Source organism: Crocuta crocuta, unplaced genomic scaffold, assembly GCF_008692635.1.
Source record: "Crocuta crocuta isolate KB4526 unplaced genomic scaffold, BGI_CrCroc_1.0 scaffold687, whole genome shotgun sequence".
Taxonomy (NCBI): Eukaryota; Metazoa; Chordata; class Mammalia; order Carnivora; family Hyaenidae; genus Crocuta; species Crocuta crocuta.
This window is the reverse complement of record NW_027530182.1, coordinates 4,609,882-4,624,196: the sequence shown is the minus strand read 5'-3', so window position 1 is coordinate 4,624,196 and position 14,315 is coordinate 4,609,882. Positions and strand designations below refer to the sequence as shown.

General features: G+C 36.4%; 1 protein-coding gene across 2 annotated transcripts in view; it reads right to left on the bottom strand.

The window, feature by feature from the left end:
• The window catches only part of DENND4C (DENN domain containing 4C), a 118,764-nt gene that overhangs the window by 77,529 nt on the left and 26,920 nt on the right, over window positions 1-14,315 (bottom strand). For both annotated transcript variants that reach the window (XM_077765079.1, XM_077765080.1), the window contains exons 3-5: window positions 6,369-6,621; window positions 5,051-5,120; window positions 2,900-3,069 (exon numbers count right to left, since the gene is read on the bottom strand). In XM_077765079.1, the coding sequence (XP_077621205.1) occupies window positions 2,900-3,069; window positions 5,051-5,120; window positions 6,369-6,621 (493 nt within the window). The remainder of the gene's footprint in view (window positions 1-2,899; window positions 3,070-5,050; window positions 5,121-6,368; window positions 6,622-14,315) is intronic.

Sequence of the window (14,315 nt, the reverse complement as noted above, 5' to 3'; positions counted from 1 at the left end):
TTAAATCCACCTGGTCCAGTGCTTCATTCAAAGCATGATAAATGCTTCTCCCCTCCTTCACTTTCCATCTGCAGGTGTCTTTAGGCCCGAAATGGCCTTGTTGGTAGAATACAGATGAGTCTTGTTTTTTTATCCATTATGTCACCCTATGTCTTTTGATTGGAGCATTTAGTTCATTTACATTCAAAGTAATTATTGATATGTATGTGTTCACTGCCATTTTGTTACTTGCTTTGTGACTGTTTTTGTAGATCTTTTCTGCTCCTTTCTTCCCTTGCTCTCTTCTCTCACAGTTTCCTTTCTTTAGTAATACAGATGGATTCCTTTCTCTTTATGTTTTGCATATCTATTACTGGTTTACAATGTGTGGTTACGATTAAGTATGCATGTAACATGTTCTTCACACAGCAGTCTATATTAAGTGGATGGTCACTTAAGTTTGATCTTATTCCTTACTCCTCTCTGCCTCACATTTTAGGAATATGGTGTCATACCTTGTACCCTTTTATGAGTCCCTTGACTGATTTTTACAGACATACTTATTTTTACTGCTTTTATGCTTCCTACTTTTCTTATTTTTACTTATGGCCTTTCCTTTCTACTCAAAGAGTCCCATCTAACATTTCTTGTAGGGCTGGTTTAGTGGTCATGAACTCCGTTAACTTTTGTTTGGGAAATTCTATCTCTCCTATTCTGAATGACAGACTTGCTAGTAGAGTATTCTTGGCTGCAGATTTATCCCACTCAGCACTTTGAATATATCATGCCACTTTTTGTGTTCTTCATCTCGGAGTTGTTAAATAGTCTCACTGATGTTATCTACTCTTTTCTCAAAGTCAGGGAGTATCTTTATGATCGTTACTTTAAATTCTCTATCAGGCCTATTACTTACCTCAGTTTCACTTAGGTCTTTTGTGTGGTTTTGTCCTATTCTTTCATCTGGAACATATTCCTGTTTCCTCATTTTGTCTAACTCTGTTTCTATTTCTGTGAGGTAGGAAACACATCTAAGTCTCCTGCTCTTAAAAGTAGTGGGTGGACCACACAGTTTTAACAAGGTCCGTGCTGGTCCTCATCCAGAGGGGACATGCCTCCACCACCAAGACTAGCCCTGCCAATCTGCAAAGCACATGTTGGGGGGCAGGGTGGTACACACAGTACCCCGAAGTTTTGCACCAACTCTCTTCCACAGGGGATGTGCAGGCACTGCCAAGACTAGGGCCAGCTGGGGCTGATCTGCAAAGGCAGGGAGCTCAGTTCTAATAAGGTGCGTGCATCCTCCACAGGATGTAACCAGCCATTGCTACCAGGACCGAGGCCCCACAAAATGCACTGTCAGGGGACTTGTTGGCAAGGTCTCTGTTGGTCCTCTGGGGTGAGGGACTTGTAGCACCAGGGCTGAGGCGGGCCTGGCTGGGAAGGCAAGGTGCGGTACAAATAACTTAGATAGTAAATGGCTCCCACAGGTGGCTGTGCGGTTATGCTGGCAAGTGGGGGAGGGAAATGGTACCAGCCAGCTCTTTTGTTCCTGGAGAAGTCCCTCGAGGAAACTTTTCCTTCCAGGAAACACTCTGAGATGGGTAATTAACTCTCCCTCCCCTACGTGCCAACACAGGCATTCTTCAAACTGCTGCTTCCATGCTGTATCTCTGCAGGCTGTTTGTTGTGCTGTCTTTTTAAGGGTGGAGACTCAATTTCCAATCACTCTCCCTGCTCTCCTAAAACCTAAAACTGACCTGCTGATTTTTGAAGTTCCAGGCTTTAAGTCCCACTGGTTGTGAAGAACTCATGAAATTCAGCCTCTCTGGTTTTCAAAGCCAAATGTCATGAGGATTCGTGTTACCCACACAGGCTCCCAGGTGTGAGGTCTCTCCCCTCTCCATGCTGGTGTGTCCCTCCCTCCCTCCGACAGCCCTATTGGTCCTTTTAGCTTCCAACCACTTCTCTGCCCTTCCTACCGTCTTCCATGTGGTCTCTTCTCTACATTTAGTTGTGGGGTCTGTTATCCCAGGCTGTTTTCTGGGCTATTTACACTGATATGAGTGTCACCTAGTTGCATCCATGGGACAAGGTGAACCCAGGATCCTCTTACTCTGCCATCTTCCCTGAAGTCTGGCTAGTACTTTCCATATGCTGTTTAAATGATCTTTGCTTACTCCCTCTATTTTATTACATTATTTATCTTCTGATCCTCTGTGACAACTGAGTGACAATCCTGAACCTCAGGATATTCATTAAATATCCACTAGTCTTTCTGGTTCTATCCTCTACATTTTTAAATTCTTTTTATATGTTTTTCTGTGCCACATTTGAGGTAACCTATCTTGCACTTCATTAATTTTCCCTTCATGTACGTCTTATCTACTGTTCAAACCATTTGCTGAATCTTTAATTTTAAGGGATGTATTTTTCATTTCTAGACACCTAATTCTGTTCCCAGTCTGTCTATTCATTTCACAAAACAATACTGTTTTTCCCTGATTCATTTGAATCATTCCAATTATATTTTCAATTTATATCTTTCATAGTGCCATTCTATCATTTCAACATCTTCAGGGTCCAATCCAGCTTTGTACTGTGTCTTGTTGATTCTTCCTATATTTATATAGGAATTTATATCTTCTGACTTTTACTATACTCTCATCTTGAAGTTTGGATTTTGGGGTATCTCTCTAGAAAGGCTTTGTATCTGCTTCTGTACAAGTTCCCAGAGGTATCAGCATCCTGATACCAACTGTCATGTCGACTTCTCACCTTGGGCATTATAGTAAAAATTTAATCCAAAATATATTGCATCTAAATAATCCTAACACTCAAATAAACATATATCAGATTAATCATTTTATGAGATAAAAACATGGGACAAAACAAGTTTAATAAAAAAAGGAAAAAAATCTACCTTTTCAGCAGAAGAACCTGTCAGGACAAAAGTTGAAAAAACTGGAAGTGGATATTTGGTTTGAGGATCCCAACATTCAATAGTAGCTCCCATGGGAAGGCAGAAGAGAGGTACGGATTCTGACAGTGGAAATGACTCATAGTCATCTTCTGGATATCTAAAAATTAAACCTTTTGGAGAAAGGAGACAATAATAAATTTTTTTAAATAGTTACTTTTCCATAAATTATATCTGACACATATATTAGTAGCAAACTTCATGGAAATATTTCTGTGAAATTTCAAAACAAATTTTTCTCTTGTCATAAGAAATTTAAATAAATTAACAGATTTACCATTTTTTAATATCATGGACTTATAGTTCGTGATAACATTAAAATGTATTAAATATACAAGTTAAAACTCTATTCAACAGGATCACCAATCTCAACATATTCTCTTCTACATACCACAACATCTTGTGGAGAGTGGTAAGGAACATAAAGGGAAGTTTACCAACTATTTCAGTAAACAATTCAGGGAAGAGGTAAGCGTTATGAAATAATGCCAAGGCAACAGATCAGAGCCCCTAAACTCATCTTGAGAGAGCAGCGGTATAAAAAGTATTCAACATGAAAAAGTAAACAAGACAGAAATTCTGTGGCTGAATACAAAGTATGTGAGAACAACAAAGCAGGAGCAGGGCCACTCTCCCAACATAATAATGCCCCTTCAGAATAAAGTAGCTCTGAAGCATCATTCGTTAGCCTCTGATGTCTCTAATAGGCAGACTACCTCTAAGTTAAACTCTTGAAAGTCAGTAGCAGAATTCGGAGTTAAAATTCAGTGTGCAAAACTCTATATTCCAAAATATGTCTTTAATCAAATACCTGAATGTTTTCACAAAGCATGTTTCTATGAGGGTTTTTTCTATGAGGGTTTTTTTTTTTAAGTGATACTTCCCTCTACTCCCCCCCCACACACACATAAATTTAGGAAATTACATGCAATCAACACATTACAGCAGTATTACCAGTATCACATTTTAAAATGATACTGAAATTTTTAATTATTATTTGCTGTCTTTATTTTTATATTAAAAGTTACATGGTCTGATTGATTAGCATGAATGTCTTTAAGAAGACAAGACTTTTCAGATATGGATTTGCCAGACTTCCCTGAAATAAAAACTTTATTACAAAAATTGCGGCACCTGGGTGGCTCAGCTGGTAAAGTGTCCGACTCATGATTTCAGTTCAGGTCATGATCTCACAAGATCAAGCCCCACTTGAGTTCTGCACTGAGCGTGGTGCCTGCTTAAGNTTCCCCAGCTGGCACGCTCTCTCTTTCTCGCTCTCAAAATAAACAAACATTAAAAATAATAATTATAAAATAAACAAAAACTGTGCATGATCAAAAAGTAACTGACACTGCTTCTTTTGACAAGGAAGTATTCCAGTATCTCTTCTATTTACAACTGGAGCATACCTGTAGTTTCAGTTTTTATCCCACCATACCAGTGGGATGAAGAGGTCACACTTAAATCTTTACAGCCCTTGACACTTTACTGTGCAGTAAGAATGTGGCGATAGATTTCTCAAACACTTCATGGCAGAAAAGTTTCTCAGGCCCTCCTCTCCTCCATATAGCTGTTTCTTTGCAACAAAGGAGAAAGGAAGCAAGTCCACCTTTCATGGCAAGTAACATGTGGTTTCAAATCAGACACACAGAGATAAGAGAAGGAAATATAAGAAGTAAAGATGCAGTTTGACACCTTTCCGATTGCCAAAATATAAAAGGTCAGAGAGAGTAAGCAGTTTCTCGCTGAACTCTTAAATCTATTAGTGTAGACTAAAAGCTTGAATGTTCACTTCCCAAACGCTTACCTGGGATGAAAACTTCTATTTAACAACATGTTTGCAGTAAGGGGGATATAATATTAATATACCTTGTAACATGTAATGTATGTAAGAGAAGTTATGCCTTTACATGCTAAAATTACAGACAATTCAATTTAGGAATAGATCAATCCCATAAACTACATAAGGGAGCATACATCGTCTCCTCTAACCAAATGCTAATGTTAGGCGAGTGTGATGACCACTACACTACAGAAACTAACCAAATGTTAATGTACAATAACTACAGTAACAAGTGTTTTTAATTTACTCACCAGCTTTATATGCTATTGCATTAGAAGCAGGCACAGACTTCTTATAACACAGAAATACACTGGAACCCCACTGTAAAATAGAAATTATTTTTTAAGAAGACCAAAGAGCGAAAATAAATTGATTCTGCTGAATGTCTTTTAAATATTCTATTTATTCACTAAAGTCTATGTAAAACATGTTTATCAAACAGACTAGAAACTATAAAATATAGCAAAACACTACATTCAGAACACTAAATGAAAAAAAAAGGAGTAAAAAAACATTGCCACAAAAATTAAATTGATAAAGTTTCCAAAAGTTTAGAATGGTGTAATGAGACACTCCTGAAAGAAATAGCACAAAGCGGAGTAGGCCCTGGGACCCAAACTAGGGAAGACTGGGTAATTGAGAACCATGAAGTCATTACCTCCAGGGGCAAACTGTCGTGACTAATAGCCATGGGTACATCAGTCATCTTTGTCTATATCACATTAAAGCTAGTAATAGTTTTATCTAAAAATATTTTTCAAAATAAATCTGACCCAGTAGTAAACTTTAGTATCATAAAAGTATAAATCAGGGGTGCTTGAGTAGCTCAATCTGTTAAGCGTCCGACTTCAGCTCAGGTCATGATCTCACTGTTTGTGGGCTTGAGCCCCACATCAGGCTCCATGCTGACAGCTCAGAGCCTGAAGCCTGCTTCAGATTCTGTGTCTCCCTCTCTCTCTCTCTGTACCCCTTCCCCTCCCTCCATCCCTCCTCCCTCTCCTCTCTTAAAAATAAACATTAAAAAAAATGTTAAGTATAAATTAAATGCACATGTTCAATTTTCTTATTCATTAGAGCCCTTTTAAAAAATAAGTATGTAAGGGGCTTCTGGCTGGCTCAGTTGGTAGAGCATGCAACTCTGATCTCAGGGTTATGAGTTCAAAATCCTAAATGGGTGTGGAGCCCACTTAAAAAAACATGTAATACTACAATAATTAAAATAAATAAATATAAGGGAAGTTCTCTATCCAGTCTCCCTAGAGTAGTCCATGAAGACACCACTAAAACACAAAAGCTAATAAAACCTCTATAGTGTAACATAAGCAGTATTAGCAGATACCAAAAAGTTTAAATCCCTAACTTTAATTATTTATTTTCTCAATGAAATTATTCTAAAAATCAGATAGCTAAGGATATAAAAATTATTATGAATCATAAAAGAGAGCTAAAAATAATAAAAACCATGAAAATATAAACACAGTAAATTATACACCCAATAGTAAACAGGAGTCCAAAAATTATCCTTAGGGGTTGGTGTTAACAGTACATAAGAAACAACTTTATTCTTACCATTCCACAATTTAAGTTTTTGTCAACTTTGCAGAAAGTATGAGGAGGGGTTTCTCCTTTACTGGTTACAATAACACAGATATCAGTTACAGCCAAGGAATTCTGGGGTCGAATTAGAGGAGCCCTTCGATAAGTGATAAAGATTCTTTGGGAAGTAGTTGAACTATTGTTGACATTGGCACAGCGACCATAGGGTGTGGCTTGGATCACTTCACATCCTGGAATAAGCCTTTCTTTCCCTTCATATAAAACTCTGCATGGCAGGGAGGGGAAAAATAGATAGGCAGATAGGTAAGTAAACATATTTCTGGCTTTCCTCTAGAAAACAAACCAACAAAAAAATGGAGAGGGAGTGAGTTCCTCTAATGTTTCTCAAATCTTAATTATAAACCAAAAGTAAAATCATTTTTGGGAATTACAGATCTCTTAGCTATTATTTTTCAAAGCTGGAATATAATTTTAAGAGCAAATACGATCAAATAACTTGATTTTTTTATTGATTACAAGAAACATATGAAATAAGGGGCAATACCACAAACATCCCAAGGTTGACTCCTAAATCAAGTATTCAGATGTTTTCACAAAATTTCCTTCATAATTCCTGTCAAAATTTTACCTTTAAAATCCTTTGACTAAACCTACAAAACACTGTTTAAAGAAATTAGACATGAGCTAATAAATAAAGACATCCCACGGCCATGGATACCAAGACGTAATATTTGGTAAGATGTCAATATTTCCCAAAGAGATCTACAGAGTCAATATTAATTCCTATCTATATCCTAGCTGCCTTTATGTACTGAAACCAGTAACATGAGGGGCGCTTGGGTGGCTCAGTCAGTTGAGCGTCTGACCAGCTCAGGTTATGATCTCAAAGCTTGTGGGTTTAAGCCCTGTGTCCAGCTCAGAGTCTGGAGCCTGCTTCAGATTCTGTATCTCCCTCTCTCTCTCTGCGCCTCCTTTACTCATGCTCTGTCTCTCTCTCAAAAATAAATAAGCATTAAAAAAATTTTTTTTAAGAAATTGGTAACATGATCCTAAAGTTCATATGGAGATGCGAGTAACTCAGTATAGACAAAGTAAACTGGGGAAAAAAAAAAAAGAACAAAGTTGGAGGACTCACACTCTTCCATTTCAAAAATTAGAACAAATCTAGTCATCAGCACAGTGTGGTGTTGCCATAAAGGTAAACCTACAGACCAATGGAAAGGCATGAACAGTGCAAAATTAAACCCATACATCTACAGTCAATTGATTCTGACAAGAGTGCCAAGATAATTCAATAGGAAAAAAACCGTCTTTTCAACAAATGGTGCTGGGACAACTGGGTATCAAATGCAAAAGAAAAAGAAGTTCAATCCCTTCCTTATACTACATACAAGGAACAGATCAAACACTTAAATATGAGCTAGAATAACAACTAGCTAGAATAACTGTTAGACAAAAAACTATAGGAATAAAAATTTGTGACCTTAAGTTCGACAAAGCCTTCTTATATAGGATACCAAAAGCACAAGTGACAAAAGAAAAATATCTTAAAAACTGAACTTTGCCAAAATAAAAAACATCCATGCTACAAGTGACACCATCAAGAAAGTGAAAAGACAACGGAAAGAATGTGAGAAAATATTTGCAAATCATGTATCTAGTTAGAGAATTCATTCCAGAATATGTAAATTACAAATCAATACAGAGAGATAAATAACAATTTTAAAATGGATATAGGACTGTCAAAGAATATATGGGAATTCTCTGTACTATCCTTAACAACTCTTCTGTAAAACTAAAATTATTTTAAAATAAAACATTTTCTTTTCTTTTTCTTAAGTGGACAAAGAATCGAAATAGGCATCTGCCCAAAGAAGATATGGCCGAAAAGATGAAAAGATGCTCAGCATATTAGCTATCAGGGAATTACAAGTCAAAACCACAATAAGATAACACTTCACATACACTGGGAAGACTATAATCAGAAAGACAGATAATTACAAATGATGGTAAGGTGAGGGTGTAAAGAAAGTGGAATCCTTATACAAAGCTGGTGGGAATCAACTGCTTTGGAAAACAGTCTTGACAGTTCTTCTAAGGGTTAAACGTGAAACTTCTGTATGACTCAGCAATTCTACTCCCAGGTATACACCCAAAAGAAATGAAAACACATATCTGCACAAATACTGGCACACAAATACACATTTAACAGCATTATTCATAACAGCCAAAAAGTGGAAACAAGCAATGAAGGAATAGATGCATAGAATTGGGCATACCCATATAAAAGAATATTGTTCAGCACTTAAAAGCAATGAAGTACTAATACATGACACAAATCCATGAATCTTGTCAACAAAGGCCACATGTAGTATGATCTCATTTATATATGCAGAATAGGCATATCTATAGAGACAGAAAGTAAACTAGTAGTTGTCTAGGGTTAGAGATAGAAAGGGGTATCAGAGAGTGACTGCTAATGAATATGGAGTTTCCTTTTAGGGTGATGAAAATGTTCTAAAATTGGCTGTGGTGATAGCTACAAAAAAACCTGTGAGTATACTAAGACCAATAAATTGTACACTTGAGATGGCTGAATTGTGTGATATCTGAATTATATGGCAATTAAGCTGTTAGAACTCAACTAAATATTTAAAAAATAATAATATAAAGCCTCTATATTTAAATCAGGATAGTATTAGCAAATGTGAATAAACAGAACAATGATCACAAAAGAAATCTAGTATGATAAAGGTGACATCTCAAAATACTGCAGGAAAAGTTGGCTTTTTAAAAATTTAATAAACAGTGCTTGAATAACTGAATTGCCATTTGGCAAAAAAATTCTATGTCTACTTCACACTGTACACCAGAAAAGGCTCCCAGTGGATCAATGTAAAAAATGGAACTAAACTAGGTGGCTGAATTGGTTGAGCATCCGACTCTTGATTTTGGCTCAGATCATGATCCCAGGGTGGTGAGGTTGAGCTTCATGTCCAGCTCTGCACTGAGCATAGAGCCTGCTGAAAATTCTCTCCCCACCCCCCACCCTGCCCTTCTTCCCTGCTCATGCACACCTCTAAAATAAAATTTAAAAAAAGAAAGAAAACCTAGCAGTGGGAAAAGTGTAACTATGACTCAAAATCTAGAAGCAATAAAAGGGAGTAATAAAATAAACTTCATCAAATAAACTTTACATGACAAAAAACACGAGTGAAAAGACAAATTATAAACTTGGAGGAAACATTCGGAGACTTATTTCACAAAAAGTTCATCTTCCTAGTACATAAAAATGTCCTTAAAAAAAAAATATATATATATATGCCAAAAAAGACGCCCAAACCCTGTTTCTAAAAAGATATCAACACAATTAATGCCAAAAGACATTAACAGTTCACAAAAGAAAAAAGGAAAATGGTCTTTAAACATGAAGAAATGCTTAATCTCATTAAAATCACCCTGACACATCATTTCTTGACTGTGATACTGACAAAAATTCAAATACTTGATCACATATTTTGTGGATGGGACTATGGGGAAAGAAAACACTTACATAATATACTGATGTTGGGAGTACATAATGGTGGGACCACAATGGAGAGAAATTTGGTAACATTTAACAAAATTATGCACACATTTATCTTTTATTCCAGCAATTTACTTCTAGGGCTATCTGAAAATATACTTCCACAAACAGTAATAATATATATGCACAGTTATTCACCAAACAGAACCCAAATGTCCATCAATAGAGGTTTGGATGAATAAAGCATATACATCCACAGAAATAAGCACTATAGAGCTATGAAAAACGGAGAAAGATCTCCATGTTCAGATACGGAGTAATACACTGTTGGGTGAAAAAAAGCAAAGTGTAAAAGAGTGATTATAGTATTTATATTTTGCTTAAGAGGAAGAATCAAAAATCATTTTTATGTTTGTAAAAACACACAGTAAAAGGATAAATCAGAAACTACATTAATGGGAAGAGAGGGCAGAAAGTACACAGAAAAAAGTAAAGAAAATGAAGACTGAAGCAATACTTCTCTAAATATATCTTTATACATGTTTTATACATGCAGTATTATTACAATATTTTCCATATTAAGAGAAATTTTTTTTTTAACAAATGAAACACAAGTAGAAACAGATGAAGCTAAGTGCATAGCAAATTGGTAACATAACCACATAGAAATACTATTTCATGGGGCACCTAGGTGGATCAGTTGGTTAAGCATCCATCCTAAGTGTCCATTTGATTCTTGATTTTGGCTGAGGTCAGGATCTCACGGTTCATGAGTTTGAGTCCCGCGTCGGGCTCAACACTGACAGTGTGAAGCCTACTTGGGATTCTCTTTCTCTGTCTCTCTCTCTCAAAAAAAAAAAAAAATAAACTTAAAAAAATACTATTTCATGTAATTTTTTAACAAAGTAATACTCTATAAATGCTTAATGGGTCTTATTCTAAGGGCAAGAACTCAGTAAACAGGTTTACTATTGGTAGTAATACTGATACTGTAATTCTGAAATTACCTTATGTATATAAAATAAAGAAATAAGTAACATGTTTATGATTTGAGAACCAAGATTTTAGGTGTAAAAGAAACAAGATACAATCCAAACTGAGTTAAGAAAAAGTTCTTTAATGTTAAGCTTGATCCTGAAATATTAACTCACAATTTAAAAGATAGATATAAAAATAGACACCTCAGTAACAATGAATACATATAGCTCCAGATTTTGATTGACAAAGCAGTCAGCTGGAAAGGGATCCCACTGGTCAAACCTAGGACAATGTGAGCAAACAGAATAGGATTTTAATAGATTTTTATCACATAGAATAAATTAAAATCCATAGTTTTAGCTATTCTCAAAACAATAAAAAAAGCAAAAGACAGAATAAGAAAGCTCTTCACTCAAGCTCTTCAAGAAAAATGACAGTTAAAAAACTTATTTTTGGGGGTGCCTGGGTGGCTCAGTCAGTTAAGCATCCGACTTTGGCTCAGGTCATGATCTCATGGTTCATGGGTTTGAGCCTGTTTCGGATGCTGTGTGTGTGTCTCTCTCTCTGTCCCTCCCCTGCTCATGCTGTCTTTCTCTCAGAAATAAATTTTTAAAACATTAAAAAAAACTTGTTTTTTAAGTTTAAGACAGTTAAAAAGTCTAATTTTACATCCCCCACCCACCCATGCAAGATCTAATTCAAACAATGATCAATGGATGCTAAAAAAATGAGAAGTGTAAAAGAGCTAGGGAACAAGATATTTTAAACAATGCCCACAACTCCACAAATAAGAAGGAAAGATATGTGGCAATTACCATCCTAACTGACTGAACTTAATATCACTAATTATGGGAAAGTCTGTCACTACCTGCTGTCCTGGTGCCAGCACTAACTGTAAGTATTCTTGCCAAAAATATTTAACATAAGTTTAATTAAGGCTCTGAAACTAATATCTAATTGATAGGAAATACTGATAATAAGGTAACAAGTTAAACAATAGAATGAGGGAAGAATCAGATAAATCTAGAGTGTGAGGCTAGAAAACAAACTTTTTTTCAAAGTTTTTTTAGATTTATTTTGAGAGAAAGAGCACATGCACGTGAATGTGGGAGGGGCAAAGAGCGAGGGAGAGAAAATGCCAGGCAGACTCCACTGCCAGCACAGAGTCCAAGGCGGGGCTCCAATCCACGAACCAACCGTGAGGTCATGACCTGAGCGGAAACCAAGAGCCGGACGCTCAACCAACTGAGTAGTGTGTGGGGCATTCTGTAAGACAACTGGCCATGACTCTTCAAAATGTCAACATGTAATAACAGAAATGTTGAGGAGGTAAAGAGACTAAGGAGGCATTATAACCAAATGCAATGGATAAAAAATAAATAANGCACTTGTGGGGATGAGCACTGGGTGCTATATGGAAACCAACTTGACAATAAACTATTAAAAAAAAAAATAACCAAATGCAATGGATAAATGATGACAGGACCCTGAATATTTTCTTTAAAGGCTGTAAAAGATATTCTTGGGATAACTATGAATATTTGGATAGGGAATGGATATTGAAAATATGACAGAACTATTAACTTTCTATATACCATGACTATACAGGAGCATGTCTTAAGGGATGCATGCTGAAGCATGCATGGGAGAACTGTCATGGTATCTCCAGCCTCCTTTCAAGCAGTTTAGCAAAAATATGGAAAAACATTAATTTGCTNACTGTTCAATATAATATATAAATTATCATTCAGGAAGAAAGGATACTGGTATTTATTATAATATTTAATGAACTTTTCTGTATGTTTGAAAATTTTCAAAAAAAAAAAACACTGGAGGAAAATTTCATTTGAAAGTCAATGAATCTGATAAGTCGAAGAAGAAGAAGGTGAGAGCTGTATATAGTAGTTTGTAATTCTTCATCGTAATACACAGATATGACACATAAGAATATGTTGTACTATTTAAATTATACTTTATATAGATTATTTGACATTACAGGGGATTATCAGGTCTTACATACTTTAAATTAACTAAAACTTTTCCAGAAAAAAACAATTACTGTTTTAATAAATAGCTCATCTCAGTTTTTATTTATTTAAAAAATAATTTTTAATGTTTTATTTATTTCTGAGAGAGAGAGACAGTGTGAGCAGGGGAGGGTCAGAGAGAGAGGGAGATATAGAATCTGAAGCAGGCTCCAGGCTCTGAGTTAGCTGTCAGCACAGAGCCCGATGCAGGGCTCGAACCCATAAGCCGTGAGATCATGACCTGAGCCGAAGGCGGACGCTTAGCCAACTGAGACACCCAGGTGCCCCTCATCTCAGTTTTTAGAAGTCAAAAAGGTGGGGACACCTGAGTGGCTCAGTCAGTTGAGCATCTGACTTCAGTTCAGGCCACGAACTCGCAGATCATGATTTTGAGACCCGCGTCAAGCTCTGTGCTGACAGCTCAGAGCCTAGAGCCTGCTTCAGATCCTGTGTCTCCTTCTCTCTCTGTTGCTCCCCTGCCTGCACTTTCTCTCTCTCTCTCTCAAAAATAAAGACTTAAATTAAAAAAAAAAAAAAAAGAAAGAAAAAACAGTCAAAAGTTTGACAACTGTATTTCCTATTTGGTTGAATGACATAGGCATCTGTCTTTGTAGTGGCCATAGGTTTTCCAAACCTCATTAATGTGCTTAACTGGAAGGTAGGGGAGACAGGTCAAAATATTTCAGTCACCGGATATTAATAATTATTTATTTATCTTTATGGGTTTGGGGTAAGAGAAAGAGAGAGAGGGACAGCGAGAGAGAGAATATCCCAAGCAGGCTCCATAGCAACAGATCATGACCTGCGCTGAAACCAAAAGTTGGACATCAACCCACTGAGCCACGCAGGCACCCCACAATTATTTGACCTGGAAAGAAAAATTTATTATCATGATTAACTAAAAGACAATTCAATCCATACTCTAGTGAATCCGGACCAGTAAACTATTATAACAAGCCTTAGGGAACTGCAAGACATGTATGAAAGAGCCACTTGCAACCTGAAAGTATCTAAATATAATTATTTAAGTCATCATGTTATTTTTAAGTTGTGTCCCTGAACCAAGAGCAACAACAATCTTTGAAAGAGTCACATTCTTCAATTACAATTGCATGGCAGAGGGGAGGGGGAGGATGAAGAGGAGAATATGAAAAGATGGCCTTTAGAGACTGGCTGACAGTAAACACTGAGGCTTGAAACACAAGTTATGTCCCTGGCTTGATTCCCTTCAAATGACATGAATATTGCCAAAGTTTTATCCTATACTCATCCTTTTATGCCTATTACCTATCTTAAGAAAATCATAGACAAAATGAAAAGCACTGACAGTAAAACCATTACATGTCAAGAATTACTCTCCTGCAACCAATAATTTGTGTTTATACCCATTTTACCCCCCCTTCTGAAAGGGAAAAGTCCCTCCCATTA